This window comes from Perca flavescens, chromosome 19 (assembly GCF_004354835.1).
Source record: "Perca flavescens isolate YP-PL-M2 chromosome 19, PFLA_1.0, whole genome shotgun sequence".
NCBI lineage: Eukaryota > Metazoa > Chordata > Actinopteri > Perciformes > Percidae > Perca > Perca flavescens.
In genome coordinates, this window is record NC_041349.1 from 30,785,487 (window position 1) to 30,801,848 (window position 16,362).

The window sequence follows — 16,362 nt, forward strand, 5'->3', positions numbered from 1 at the left end:
TTTTATCTTTTAATGAGACAACACTGAAGAAATGACACTTTGCTACAATGTAAAGTATTAAGTTTACAGCTTGTATAACAGTGTAAATGTGCAGTCCCCCTAAAAATAACTCAACATACAGTGTGTTTAATGTCTAAACCGCTGGCAACAAAAGTCAGTACACCCCTATGTTAAATTCCCATAGAGGCAGGCAGATTTTTATTTTTAAAGGCCAGTTATTTCATGGATCCATGATACTATGCATCCTGATAAAGTTCCCTTGGCCTTTGGAATTAAAATAGCCCCACATCATGACATGCCCTTCACCATACCTAGAGATTGGCATGGGGTACTTTCCATAAAATCATGTCTCAATGCAAATCAAACTAGCTATTAGGCTAACTGACATAAAACCATGCTTTCATCTTTACTCACGGACAGCGACTCCGGCCTCTCGGTCACCCTGAATGATGGCTCTGATCTCCGCTGGATTCAGCTGTTGGTTCTTCGTCCGGTCCTGTTGCATTGTCCATCCCTCTCGTGTCAGCTTCCTTTCCAATATTTCCCGGTCCTCCATTGCTGTATCTATGCCAAGTTCTTTCAATGTTGAGTGTGCCTCCAAAGGCACAGCTTTGTGAGGGGAACAGCTTTGTGCCACCATCCAGGAAGAGTCGTAGCTATGCTGGGTATGGTGACTGAGCCTTGAGGTTCTTTTAACTTTTTTATTACCTCACAGACTTTTTTCCTTTTCCTCTACAGGTCAGGCGAGTAGTCATGGTCAAAATAGATCGTATGCTCCCGGAACTAAATATTTCTTTGCTTCCAAGCTGGCAGCAGCACCTTTTGTTTCACATTAAAGTCCAGAAACCGAGCCATAATTGATCTCGGTGGTGCAGCTGCGGCTTTGGGATCAGGACCGAGCGCTCTGTGCGCTCTCTAGTTTTATCGACTTCTTCTTGAAACTCTAACGAAGTGCTCAGAAAGTCTGTTAGGAAAGATACCATGTCATCCTTCGCCGCACCTTCTGGAACTCCGTATAGCCTAATGTTGTTGCAGCGAAGTCTGTTTTCCATGTCATCGCACTCTGCAACAGGTAGCCCAGCGCCCGCTCCCGTCGTACGCCGTCTTCCATTGCACTTACTCTGTCCTCTGCGTCAGTCAGTCTTCTGTCTAGCCTCTCAGTTCGTTGTTTTAGTTCCTCCATGGATGACTCCACTCGTTGGAGAGATGTTTTCAAATCCCGAAAAGAGTCACTGTTCTCCTGACGAAGTTTCCTCAGCTCTGCTAGCATCACCGAATCCCCGCTAGCATCACTGACGAATTTCAACGGCGTAGCCTTGGCTAGCGTTAGCTGCTCGGAAACGGTTATAAAGTCGTCATTTTTGCCGGCTTTTATGTCTTTTTTGCCTGTTTTCGGACTGGAACTCATTCCTCTAGTGGCCTTTTCCTGCAGTCTGGTACTCATTTATCGTTTTTCTTTACTTTATCGGCTAATTTTTAACGGGTCTGGCAGAGCTGCGAATTTACGCTTCTGTCTATTCCATCACGTCCTCCGGAAGTCAAATTCAAGACTTTTAAAGATCTTTTTATACCATATAGAATGCAAATGTTTCACGATCATACTGGCTAAAGTATAATGGAAAACCAGTAGGGGCAATATGGCCTAGAATCATGTATTATTACTGTAGATCACATTGTCAGTGCTCCCTGCAGTTTATAAAAAAAAAAAGATCCTGATGATATAATTAATTAAATTGACCTGGATTTGATAAGTGGCATAAAACGGATGAATTAATTAATCAATTAAAAATAACTATTTATTTATGTTCATTAAAGTTTGCTAATTTGGCACTTTCCCATTATGAGTTGCTGAGCTACTATTGTAGTTAGCAGTAGCACTAGGCTAGTGTTTGCTACAGGTCTAAAGCTGCTAACTCAAAGCTTCCTGCAGCACAAGTGTCACAACAATCCCACTTTCACTTTACAGGTGTGTAAAGTCTCCTGACAGCCCACATTCACATACAAAACATTTCAGATCTAACATTAATGTCTTCGGCAGGAAGAAGTCATTGTTCAAGACTTTTGGGAATTAAATGTAAGTCTTTTAATACCTTATAAGGCCTTTTTGAGGAAAATAAATAATGGTTTTAAAAAAAAGACTTTCATATAAATACAATACGACTTATTATACCCATATCTGTAATACTAGACTATACTGCGTCAATAAAGGTTCAGAGTTGTTCTACTGGACATCTAAACAAATATTTGCAGTTTATATCGTCTGAAATACTGTAATGTCTATAATGTAGCTTTTGAATGTTTTTCTCTCACTAGTCTCATTTTATTTTATGAATTTCATTCATATACTTCTTTTTCTGTTTTTTGCTCTTTTTTGTCTTTTGTGCTGCTGAACATTTCACCCAATAAAGTCTGACCTAAAAATCATCTTTATTTGAAATATTTCAGGTGTGGTAGTTTAATAATAATGACTTTCATAAATAATGGGGGAAAACTAAAGTATTGAGGACCTTTTGTCAAATAGTTATGATTTATTTCAATAATATCTAATGTGTTTTAATACCTGTGCAATCATTCTCAACATGTCATGGGGAGAGAGGGGGGGAGAGAGAGAGAGAGAGAGAGAGAGAGAGAGAGAGAGAGAGTGTGTGACCTCCTGCCCCACAAGTAATTCATCACACACACTGTGTTTAAACTGGAAACTGTTTCCATGTGTAATGGGCCTCTCCTAACCTGGCTCTTAAATGACAGTATTTAAAAAGGGACTAAAACTAACACAAAATGGAAACATGCCAGCTTATTGACATACATGATTTAGTGCTGCTCGAGATAATATCTCAGATCTTACATGTAGCTTCTAGGCCTATTATCCATGCCTTCTCTCTTCCCCATCTCTCACATTATGGTCTAAAACCTGTATGCATGAGAAATTTTAATAGGACATTAGAGTAAAATACAGACATGGTCAGCCCCACAGGTTGGCTCTCAATCAGTGGAGTAAGTGCTAGTAAGATATAGTTTGCTTAAGCCAAAGTTGTCTATGCCTGTGTTTAAATATCTTGGAGGGATTTAAACCTGCCAAATAGGTGGGGATTAGGGCCAGTTTCAGAGCTAGGTGGAGCCGAGAGAGGCAGAGGAATAGTGGTGTGTTCTTTTTGTCCACCGAAGACGATTTACGAGTTGTTTTCCGGAGTTACAAACCGGAAGTTGCAAAAAGAACGCCACCGAGGTCGTATATACAACTCGTCAAGTCGTCTGAACTCAGAGGACCCCGAGTTCACTTTCAAAGATGGCTACGTCATGCATCACACGTAGTAAACATTGTGGTTTTCTACAATTTTAAGCACTTTTGTCTTTGTTGTAACCAAATGAAGAAGTGGTACACATAGCACTGTATACTGCTACCTATAGGCATGTTGCTATAGTCTTATTAGGAGTTAAATACCGCCTGATTCGTTATTTTGTATCTTGTGCAGCTGAAATTGGCTAGAGACGCTCGGTTGCTATATGACAACAATGGCTTTAAGCAGAGCAGTAGCCGAACGTTAATGTTAATCAAAACGTAATTTTCATGTATCAAACTGTGAAATATATGTGTGTAATATGTCAATAACTGGGTGAATAGAATCCTAAATGTTACTAAAAATGTTACAAAAATCCATCTTTTCTCCGACTCGTAGTATTGTGTGACAAAAAGAATGCAACAACCCACGGTTACTCGTTTTCCGACATGGATGTGACATCACACTCGAGCTACTAGTCGCGATTACAAGACAAAAAGAACGCACCATTAGTTGTCTTGCTCCAGGCAAGTACCTTGAAACAACACTGACCTTTGACCCATGCAAGCTTTTGCTCTTCTTTGGGTCAGAGAAGGTGGATGTCAGCGAGCTGTTGGGAAGTGTAGGCAGCTTCAGGTTCTGGCTGAAAAGGGAGGTGGAGCCCTCCTGCATTACCATCACCTGCCAGAGGAACAGCAACAAACCAAAATCAACAGAGGATTCTTTGCTTTGAAAAGATTTTTCATTGAGGTGCAGTTATAAAGTTAAAAACTTCAAGGTGTACAATACTACGATTTCCAAAAGGATTTGAGTACCGAAAGCTTGCATTGAATGCTTGGCTAGATTCTTGCTTGTTGACTTATTCTTTGATCACATAGTTCATGATTTCAAATTTAATTTTTTTTTTTATTATTCTTATTTTAAATGGGAAAATATGTATTCCAAGGTCTCCGAAAAAATGCAATATTTTTTTATTTATTTTTTTTAGTCATCCATTGCTGTATTGGAAGGCAATACATCTTAAACCAGTTGACTTTATATGCTGATACTAAATTTTTTCACATCAAGAAAGGCTTAAAGTGTTACGAGTACCTGATTTATGAAACATTATCTGCATATAAAATGCTTTTGTGGGGTGTATTTTTAATGGTTACAGGGTTTAACTGCCTCTGCTACTCAATGTTTGGGGCTACAGTTTCAATAAAGAGTACAAATAGTAAGCCGTTTTTTATTCATTATTGTGAGGCATTACAAATTGTATTGCTCTGGTTTCACCACCAAAAGCTTAGGTATCGTATTGCCACTGAAAGTTTCAAATGATACACAGACCTGTTCAACAAAATAACTTAATTATAGCATTTCTGCTTTACGGTATTAAAATTAAAATCTAAAAAGAATAGTTTCAAATTTGGACAGTACATCTATTTGCCTCTTTTCTAATAGTAAGATGAGAGGGTTAATATCAAACTGTGTTTATTATGGAGCTGGAGTCAGGGTGTGGTAAGTGTCTGTCTGTCTGTCTGTCTGTCTGTCTGTCTGTCTGTCTGTCTGTCTGTCTGTCTGTCTGTGCCCAGATGTTGTTCACCAAGAAATAGTTGGGGCACATAACTCCACACATTTTACATTTATGTTGTGTTAATTAGAGAGCTTTAAAGCTGTTGGTACTAGGGCTGGGCAATATTGCTAATGATTAATATTTGATATTTTTAGGCTATCTTGCAATATACAATATTTATTCCGATATTTTTTTTATTTTCTATAAAATAACGTAACTGTTTGAGTTAACCCTTTGATGCTTAAGATAATACCAGTGTGCTTATTCTAGTAAACTAATCTGAATTTACGAACACAGCTTGTATATGACATTACAGAGGGCTTTAATTATATTGTCAGAGTGACACTCTGAGGAACTCTGCTGTCATCTTGAAGTGAAATTGGTCTAGCAATCGTTTTGTAGTGTATTTTGCAGAGGACTGTAGTTCCACATCTGCCCTCCTGAAACCGAACCAGATGATAGACACGCTCCGGGATCTACGCTCACCCAAAGGATTATTAGGAACACCATACTAATACCGTGTTTGACCTGCTTTCGCCTTCAGAACTGCCTTAATTATTTGTGACATTTATTCAACAAGGTGCTGGAAGCATTCTAATGTTGGCCCATATTGATAGGATGGCATCCCCCACATCATTACACCACCACCAACACCAGCCTGCCCATGGGTAACAAGGCATAACAGATCCATGTTCTCATTCTGTTTACGCCAAATTCTGACTCTGCCATCTGAATGTCTCAACAGAAATCGAGACTCATCAGACCAGGCAACATTTTTACAGTCTTCAACTGTCCAATTTTGGTGAGCTCGTGCAAATTGTAGCCTCATTTTCCTATTTTTAGTGGAGATGAGATCAGCTTGAATCAGTCGGCCCATTCTCCTCTGACCTCTAGCACCAGCAAGGCATTTTCGCCCACAGGACTGGAGGTTTTTCCTTTTTCAGACCATTCTTTGTAAACCCTAGAAATGGTTGTGCGTGAAAATCCCAGTAACTGAGCATATTGTGAAATACTCAAACCAGCCCGTCTGGCACCGACAACCATGCCACGCTCAAAGTTGTTCAGATCACCTTTCTTTCCCATTGTGACATTCAGTTTGGAGTTCAGGACCCCTCAATGCATTGAAGCAGTTGCCATGTGATTGGTTGATTAGATAATTGCATTAAAAGATACATTTAACAGGTGTTCCTGAAGTACATTTCCAGGATAACTGCCTGACATCCGCTCTCTGTGTTGCCGTTCTCAAACTCTGTTCGCAGACTTTGCAAGCTAGCAAGCTACACACTGAAAATGGCAAGTTTTGAAGAACATTTGGATCGTGCAACAAGGCAGACCTGCTTGGTTCTTTCTTTCTTAAGAGTAATGACGTATTGCACTGCCATCTTCAATGCCAAGAGCCGCAAATGTCTACACAGGACACATTTAAACATCTAAAGCTGCATGTTATTGTTGGAATATCTTGCAGTCATTGCGGGGCTCGAACAATGACTAGCATATGCAAGTCAAGACAACACAGCTGCTTCAGTGTGTCTATATTGGAGTGCTCAGGCACATGACGGTAAATCTCCCAGCAATGATAAAATCTCATTAAATGAAAAGAAACTTGAAGCCACTTTATAGTGGTCTCCAAGTCGCGAGTCATCTTTAGACAAGCCTATTTCATCCATGACCCCCAAAGCATGTTGGAAATCTTACTTTGGAGTCTTCTGAACTTCGTTTGTGAGGATCCCGTTGCTGTTAAAGAGAGGGACAACAAAAGAGATGGATAATCATCATTCACAGCTAAATTCAATAAAATACTAAGAATTTTAGCTTTGGCAAATACTCATTACATCATTAATGTCCAAAAATGTGGAACAAGGTGTGGTAAAGTAAGTTTGAATTGAATGAACAAAGTAATGTACTAAGATCTTTCACTATTGTCAGGAAGAGTCTCACTAGAGTTTCGATATGGTCTATGTCAGCACTAGAGCCATTTTTGAGGCTAAGAAGGGGCTGCAGGGCAAAGTAAATAGAGAGCACTTAGCTCCAGTCATAAAACTTCCAGACCGCAGGGGTCCTCTGGCAGGGGGCCTCTGGCAGGGGGCCAACGGACTGACTGCACCCAACACTGAGGAAGAAGCTGGAGATGTCCTGATCCCAAGGATTGTATCAGGGCATATTTGATTGGCTAAAATTAAGCCAATAAAAATTTGAACCTTTTACTGTACTCTGCTGTGTTTTGTCCACCTCAGCCTGCTAGTGTTGCAGCGTGCTGCTCTCCTTTACCACAGCCAGCATCTACACTGCAAGCATTTAGCTCTACATGTGAGTGAAAATAAGTGTGTGTCAACATGTAACATTATTTGGTTGCATGCACTTGTGATTGACTCTGTTCTGTTCTTTTAAAAGAAACCCAGAGTCTAGGACTTCTCTCCTTGCCGTCACAGAGCAGCCTCCCTTCTCCTTAGTCGTCATTCTGCTAAATCTTTAGCTGCATTTGACACGCTGAACCACCAGATCCTCCTCTCCACCCTCCAACAACTACAAGTCCCAGGCTCTGCACTCTAAGCACAACTCTTTGCGTGTTTAACTGACTGACTTGCCTATCTTGGCTCAGGTTCATCATACATCCAGGACATGGTCAAACCGTACAATCCAGCTCATCCACTACACTTTGCTACTGCCAACTGGCTTGACACTCCCTTAATATGACACTCCCTTTTGTTCAACAAAATCTCCACTGTTTGCTGTCCTGGCTCCACAATTGAGGAACAAGCTCCCCATTGACATCAGGACAGCAGAAACTCTACACATCTTCCAAAGAAAATGAATAAATGAAAACTCTCTTTTCTCTATCTCTTATGGTTTCTAAATGTAGCACTTTGCAATTTTAAAAGGACTAAGCAGAAAACAATTGATGAGGACATCCCTAGCTCCCACTAAAGGTAAACTTCACAACTATAGAGAGCTTTAATGTGGGGATGCCAATGGTTAACCACAGAGAATAGTTTTGATCGGTTATACATGTCATTCTATAGGTTAAAATGAGGTCAGTCCACCTTAAAGGGATGATAGAATGAAAATTGCCCGAATGCTATTTTATTAGGCCCTTAAACACCCTGTGAATATGGCTCTATTTGGAACAAGAGCTTTTCTTCCAAATATGGTATGCTCATGAATATTTAGAATGAGCTGCACGCTGACTGGTTTGAGCAAACTACATAGAAACACATGGGAGACTCGACAGCAGGTCTCATATTTCAGAGACGGCAAAGTTATACATTGTTTGTCGGGTTATTTCGTTATTAAATTCACTTCCGAGACTTTTTAAAGCGAGAAATCATCTATATAAAGCTCAAATATGGGCCGTTTTACGAAAATGTATGGCTAATTGCAAATTTGGTAAGACTGTGTGTCGGAGTTCAGCGGCCGGTGCTGCCTGTGTTGCTGCCTCGCCGCCCGGCCTGCCTTCCTTCACAGACCCCGGCCTGCTGTGAGGTAGATAGAGCTCCGTCACGTCTGGCAGCCCACAGCACTCCATACCCGCGCAAAGTCACTGTTTTTTGGGCTAATGGAGTACCAAATGCCGCTGCCCTGACAGAGCTCCAGGGCCTGCAACTCCCCTCTTACTGCTAGCTAAATGGCCCGTGTGTGAGAGTGAAAGCACGGTCAGCGTTGTTACACCAGCAATCTCTTACCACAGGTTTCAGTTAATCTTGGCTGGCTGCCAGCTGCCGGCATAACTAGAGTAGCTATATTTACAGTTTGAATTTCGTCACGCCACTTATACAACATCTACCTAAATGTCTTCTAAAGCTAACAACGGTGTCTGATTTCAAGTTAATGAATATTTGTGAAGATTAGGGGTTTCGTTAGCTGCGACTGTCCCTTCAATCCTAGCTATGTATAGCTACAAATCACGGATAGTTAAATTCATTTTCGCCGTAATTCGAGTATATTTACAGTTTGAATTTCGTCACGCCACTTCTACATCTACCTAAATGTCTTATTTAAGTTAATGAATTTTTGTGAATTTCAGAGGAATTCTAAGAGGAGACTAGCTAGCTCTCATTGATAGAGCTCCATCCAGCCGCAGGCTCTATCAATGAGACTCGCGGACAAGAGGCGTTTATTTCCCCAATCGTTTGTTTAAATAACTCAACACATTATAATTACACACATTATAAGATTAACTGGAACCTATGGTAAGAGATTGCTGGTGTAACAAGCTTGCTGACCGCGCTCTCACTCACACACACACGGGCGATTTAGCTAGCAGGAAGAGGGGAGTTGCAGGCCCTGGAGCTCTGTCAGAGCAGCAGTGTTTGGTAGTCCATTCACCCATAAAACGGTGACTTTGCGCGGGTATGGAGTGCCATGGGCTGCCAGCCGTGACGGAGCTCCATTTAACTCACAGCAGGCCGGGGTCTGTGAAGGAAGGCAGGCCGGGCGGCGAGGCAGCAACACAGGCAGCACCGGCTGCTAAACTCCTTGAGATCTGCGCGACCTATTCAGAAGACTAAGCTGACCTCAGATCAGTTGTGTAGCCTATGCAAATGTTGGGGTATGACAAACAGAGACTAGAGCCAAATGAGGAGGAACCACAGAGTTGACGTCAACTAGGCGGCTTGTTGAGATTTGCCCGTTTTCAGAGGCAGTTTCAAATTGTGAGATTTGCTGAGGAAAGAGATGTCATTGGGATTTTGAGGTTCTATGTATGTCCTAGTTACCCACTAAACTGTCATTATTCAACTATGTCAGGGTAAAATCAGTTTTGCATTCTATCACCCCTTTAAGTTAGCATGTGCCAAAGTTGTCGCTAGCTTCGGGGCTAACCCACTTTTACTTTAATCAGGTAGCAGCATGACACGGGGCCTTGGCTTGGGTCTTGAGGAGCTGTAACATTTTTTCACTGACAAACAGCCTAAAACAGGGCTTCTCTAAGTCCAGACCCAGCCGCATCCAGACCCAACTGCAAGTCAATCCGGACCCAGCCCAATCCTCGTGTTATGAAAACAACACGTTCTGAACGAACTGTAGATTATCCGTGATCCGTACGGATTCTTTTTCAACTTAAATAATTTTTTTTTGTTAAAGAGAAAGTAGGCTACAGAAAAGAAATGTACAGTTACCAAGTTTCAGCTACCCTCTATTGGTCCAAACGTTGACTAGGAAAAGCGGGAACTCAACTTGAACGTTTGTTGCTTAAAAGTTATAAGTCAGTTGATTAACCCTTATTTTGTATTGCCAATCATTCCGGACTGCTGACCTTTAATAAAAATCAGATGCGGACCTTTGTGTAATAAGATTGAGAAGCCCTGGCCTAAAGTAACACACTGCACGGCTACATTTACAGCTATAACGTTACTGCTAACTTCATACACGTGCTCTCTCTCGACTGCACACTCGCCATCGGCATCATGACTTTGCATAAACATACACGGCACTTTCCTAAAGCCAAGTGGCGTGTTATCTGTACGCATTTTGAGCTATCCACGTGTATGTCTACGCTGTATACAGCAGATGTAAACATACCCACCACGTGGCGTTGCCACGTTGCGTGTTATTGTGAGAACGTGACGTACTATCGCAAAAAAAAAAAAAAAAAAGGTTGGGTTTAGGAAAAGAACACCAGGAAAGGCTTTAGTAACACAAAAAAGCAAAAAACGCGCTTAGGAAAACAAAAACGGTTGGGTTTAGGATAGAAACATTGATGTCCCTTTATACTACTCGCTAAGGCAAAAATTCCTCGTAATGTAGGTCAATGGCGGGCGAATTGCGTTGATAAACACGCTAAAAAGCAATTATGCGTCTTGATAACACGCCAAAATAGCATACGAATTGGCGTGTCATACATACGCCACTTCATGAATGTCTGAAAATAGAGATTGAGGTTTTTCCTCCTAAGCGGTCTGCAGTAGAAGTTTCTGTATAGGATTAAGAAATGTCACTCCTACCCCTCCAGCTTTCAGTAGCTTCCTACGAAACTCCTCTGTTGGGTTGTTGAAGGTGAGCTTTTCACAGCGAAGATGATTGACCGGTGGGTGGCCCTCCAGGTGGAGGAACAGGTCGTAATCAAAGCGAACTTTCTTCGGTTCTTCCTGAAAGACAAAAAAAGAGTCACAATCAAATTTTCTTTTATCAACACCACTCCACTGCATCACTTGAACACTGCATTTAGATCCAAACTACAAAGTAATTGTTGAAAGACCATAAGTAACTTCTTCGGTTTCTCCACAATGATAAAAATGAGTAGGTCGACAAAAATCATACTGATAAGCTTTCACAGTTTAACAATGACATACTAGTGTACAGGGCCGGTTCTAGCCCTTTGGTTGCCCTAGGCGAGATTAAGTTTTGCGCCCCCCCCTCCCCCCAGTCTCGCATTGCAAGATATCCACAGCGCTGTGTCAGTGATAGAGTAACAATGTATGTTCATTTTAGTTTTTAGCTTCCATGTAAGTTAGATGGCACCAACATTTGGTCTAATTATAACTGGTCTGGCAACCCAAAGGCCAGTGTTTTGTTTCCAGATTTGTGTGCATGGTGACTTATGATGGGTCTGGGGTCCACCCCCTGAAAATTGAGTATACGGCATTTCAGAATGTTTGTAAACAATAGGCACCAAGATACTTCCGGGTGGCAGAACGCGAGCGGCTTCTACGGACCAACTGAAGAGATCCAGCTACTGTAAACAGTTACATTGTTACACGTGCTGTGTTTGGGGTTGCACCACCAGATATACAGCACAAGGTGTAGGGTTTTATCGATTTCCTTCAGAAAAAAGTAAATGTATCCAGCGGAACCTGTGGGTGAGGAGGTTAACGCGAGTGGACGTCGTAAAAAGTAGCGCTACAGAGCAGGCACGGCGCCAGGATTCCAGTTTTGGATGGGCCAGACCAATTGTGGGTGGGCCTTAAATTAAAAACGTTATCAAATCCCTGTTTAACCTAATACAAATGACTGGCTAATATACTGTTATATATATTATATGTGCTTACATAATAAAGATTGTAATAGCTTGATGCTCTTTAAATATGTTGTTGCATTGTAAAAAGTTTTGGTGCAAAGGACGGACCTATCCGCGATCGCTCTCCTTGGTTCTGCCCAAAAGAAGAGCGCTTTGGACTCTCCATTACCACCATACCTGGCTGTGCTATAGCGCATCTCTCCTAACCTAAGGCCTATTGACTGTAAAAGTGGTCAGGAATCTAATATTTCCCCACAGCATAGTTTAGTTCTGCTCGTATAACATGAGGCCGAATATTTCACAATTCTTTTCAACTGTTTTAAGTTTTCAACAATATACAGATCAACAAAACTGCCCGACAGTTTCAAACTCGGCCACAGAACATGTTCATTGACAACGTCATCTGTCATGTAAAACAAGACTCAAGTTATTTCCTTACATTAGTGTGATGATTCATGTTATAAACATGTTTAACAAAAATAAATAAATCGCATTAATAGCCCTAAAGCATTATTGGCCATAACAAGAGAAAACCATGAGGGAACAACAACTTGACAACAGTAACAAGCTGTTATAGAAATAGAACTGCGCCTGCAGCTTCTGTAGCGGGTTATGAATTGATTATTTTAATCCATATATCTCATATAACGACATAATACAATACAGGCAGAGTAGCCACATACTCTGCCACTTACTGTTATCCTCTGGCGGTCCTACACAATTAAACTCCCTAAAGCAGAAGAAGTGACCGGATACTTTAGCACTGGTTGAGTTGCGGGCTCATCCACGGAAGACCGATCCACAGGACTATATCCATAGGGGCTATATCATCCACTCGCGAGGCAGAGGCAAAGGCACTAGCACCGGCGCTGGTCGCACTGGCCGCGTTAGCATCCTGCGGTGGCCGAGACAAAGATGTGCTCGGCGTTGTGGATCTCAGCTCTCCATCTCCTGGTTGCAGCGATGACTCTGAGACCGCTCGTGCACGTTTAAGGTACCTAAACAACGACTGTTGCAACCTTGTCCTTTACTGGAAATGATTTTCACACTCTCAGATCACTGGGAGCTAACCTAGCCTAGCCTAGCATACAGACAAGCTACATCCGATCCGAACCTCACTGTCTGCTGAACTGGTCATGTCTAAAAATAGACATGACCAGTTTTTTTAAATTGTTTTTGAAAACTAAACATTTAGACAATTTTAGCACAAAGTATAAGATTATTTGCCGATTTTTAATAATTCTTCACCAAATTATAATATATTAATTCATTAATGTTTTTTGAGGAAATGTTTTGGGTGGGCCTGTTGAAAAGTGGGTGGGCCGTGTCAGTGATAGAGTAGCAATGTATGTTCATTTTAGTTTCTAGCTTCCATGTCAGTTAGATGGCACCAACATTTGGTCTAATTATAATTAGACCAAATGGTCTGGCAACCCAAAGGCCAGTGTTTTGTTTCCAGATTTGTGTGCATGGTGACTTATGATGGGTCTGGGGGTCCACCCCCTGAAAATTGAGTATTAAATACTTCATTTCCTGCATTCTGGTAAATATGTATGCACTTATTTTTCTTTACATTTTCTGAATCAATTTATGCTGGAAAAATGTTTATCTAAAAGGGAAACATAGATTACAATCCAAATATAAAAACATAATGGAATATATTGCAGTAATGCTCTCAGGCATTCTGTATTGCTTTCGTCTATTTATTCTCCTTTGGATCGATGTTTCTAATTATATCTGAGTCAGCACACATGTAGCCTAGGCAACATTTACTCTTCCCACTTTTGCTTCTTTTGTTGAGGAAGTAACCTCCTTAAATGTGCATATGACAATTATTCACCTGAATGATTCATGAATTCATTTTAATGAGTTAATAAACCCCTGGACTGTAATATTTTAGATGTGTTTGAGCAATATTTCTGCTCATGTTCAAAACTTGCACATTCAAAATATATCTCATCTGTGTTCTGAGGTTTGCAGGAGTCGTGATATTTTGAGAAAAAATAAGGGATAATACAATAGGCTATTATAAGAATAAAGTCACTATATTCCAGAAAATAATCCATCTGCACCATAGTCTGCCAGACACAGAACCCCGTTTGGGACGCTGGTCTCTGAATGAGACAGTTTAGGGAAGTGGCTGTAGGCTACTCTGCTCTACATCGGAGGTGGAAACAATACTACGCAGAAATAGGGACACATCTGCCGCAGCATGCCCACAGCAGAACGCATCCATCATAAACCTGAAGCTGCACAGACCATGGAAGGCGCGCTGCAGCAGCTCCGTGTCTGTGCCGCTGCTCGTCTCTATTCTTACAGCGAGAGCGGACACTAAGCAACGCACAGGTCTGCTTCAGAGCTCCGTGTGTTTGAGTCTGACCCATAGACTGGAAACGTCACGTAATTAAAGGCTGACAAGTAAACGTGTGGCTGAGGGGGCGCCTTAGGATGATCATGTTTAATAAACACGTTTTATTTCGCTTGTCGTTCTAATTCTATTATTAATGGGAAGTAGACCTAAGGGCGACACGGCGCCCCCAACACATTTGACGCCCTAGGCAATCGCCTAGGTCGCCTATAGCAATCGCCGGCCCTGCTGGTGTAGACAGAGCGTCTGTGGGTGTCTGCTCTTGTTCATAGTTTTAACACTACCAAGTTGGCATTTATCACTTTTATGACACGCGTTCTATTTAGTCTTGGCATGAATCTCCTATCGGTCTTTAACTTTGTGTTGGGTTGCTGTTGTGTCTTGACTAGGGCTCTCTTTAGAATGAGACTCTGTGTCTCAATGAGATTACCTGTCTAAATTAAGGTTAAATAAAACAAGGTCCACAGTAGAGGTGTTGAAATTAATCAAATAATAGATGCATCAAATCGGGGACAAGGACGATGCTGCATTGATAATCGGCCAAGCCATTATCAATTATTTCTGTTTACAATTTAATGTATGCCTAACAACATTTCTGTTTACATATTCTGGTATGTTTTGCACATTCAGGAAGTGCCATGTGCTCAGTGCTGTAGTTTTATGTATCCAATTTATTTAGTATTAGAGCACTGCAGAATGTTTTGTTTTTGAAGCTATGAAAAGCTATCAATTAAATATCCTATATGGCTTTAATAGAAAAATGTATTTGACGCATCGTGATGCATCAAGATATCGAATCGAATTGCTGACATGATAATCGTAATCGAATCGGGAGATCAGTGAAGATTCACACCTCTAGTCCACAGATGTCTAGACCTATAAATAAACCCCAAAAGCAAAAAACTCCTCATTGAAAAACTACAGCAAACTACTGTCAAACCAAAAAAAACCTGGTGGAACAAGCAGATTAAGAAATAAAAAGAGACTTAAAATGAATCCAGTGTAAAAAAGTTAACACATGCAGTTTGCTGGTGAGTAAAGTTGTTAATGTACCTTATTTTTGAAGTAAACTTCAATAGGCAAGATGAAGCCAGCGTATCCAGACTCCTCCACTTTGTACGGTGGATCCTTGCACACTGAAATTAAAGAGACATTTGCCATTAGAGAGGCCATCAACCATCAAAACAGAGACACTGGTTTAAATTCAGTTCTATAAAATGCAAAGCAGCTGCTTCCATTCAATCACTGTCGGGTGCACACTTAAAAGGTGCTGTAGGTAGGATTGGGAAGATCCAGGACTTAGCCAACATTTTTTAACATTAACAACTTCTTAGTCCCTTCCCCCTTTCTGCTAAAGCCCAAAACGTTCTCCTAAGCCCCTCCCCCCACAAGGGAGAATGAATGCGTGTGCATGAGCAGTGATTGACACGCAGTTGGCCATGATTGGTGCATCTGAACAAGGAGCTGTGGATTTTTGCAAATCACACTACAGACCCCACAACCAATTCACTAGAATTTGAACCAGGAAAAATAGAAAAAGTATTTGAAAAGTATTACAAAAAGCTGTATACACAACTGGACTCAGCAGATGAGGAATTAATACAAAACTTTTTAAGTTCATTAGATCTACCAACAATAGGAGAGAAACAAAACAAATGTATAACGTAATGTATAATATAATAATGTATCACAGCAAAGGAATTGGAAGAAGCCATTAGTAAGTTAAAAACAAATAAAACCCCGGGGAGCGACGGCTTCCCGGCTGAATGGTATAAAGTGTTTAAAAAAGGAACTGGGTCCAATGTTATTAGCGGCATTCAATGAAACCTTAAAAAGAGATAAGATTCCCCCCCTCTTGGAAAGAAGCCATAATCACGGTGCTTCCCAAGGAGGGGAAAGATAAGGAATTCTGTGAAAACTATAGGCCAATATCAATATTAAATTGTGACTATAAGATATATACAACCATCCTAGCTAAGAGACTCGAAACTTTTATGATAGAACTAATTAATGAAGATCAATGTGGCTTTATTAAGGGACGCCAAACACAGGACAATATAAGGAGGACTTTACATATAATTGAAGAAGTACAAAAAAATGGAGACAGTGCACTGCTGCTCAGTTACTTTGGACGCAGAAAAGGCTTTCAATAGAGTTAGTTGGAAATTTTTATACCTTACTTTAGAAAAATTTGGTTTTAATTCAGACT

General features: G+C 40.9%; 1 protein-coding gene across 4 annotated transcripts in view; it reads right to left on the reverse strand.

Annotated features, from left to right (window-relative positions):
- mllt3 (MLLT3 super elongation complex subunit) overlaps positions 1-16,362 on the reverse strand; it is a 142,480-nt gene that overhangs the window by 65,770 nt on the left and 60,348 nt on the right. For 3 of the 4 annotated variants that reach the window (XM_028606272.1, XM_028606270.1, XM_028606273.1), the window contains exons 3-6: positions 15,207-15,289; positions 10,773-10,916; positions 6,529-6,567; positions 3,831-3,959 (exon numbers count right to left, since the gene is read on the reverse strand). In XM_028606272.1, the coding sequence (XP_028462073.1) occupies positions 3,831-3,959; positions 6,529-6,567; positions 10,773-10,916; positions 15,207-15,289 (395 nt within the window). The remainder of the gene's footprint in view (positions 1-3,830; positions 3,960-6,528; positions 6,568-10,772; positions 10,917-15,206; positions 15,290-16,362) is intronic. The other variant, XM_028606271.1, reaches the window with a different exon arrangement.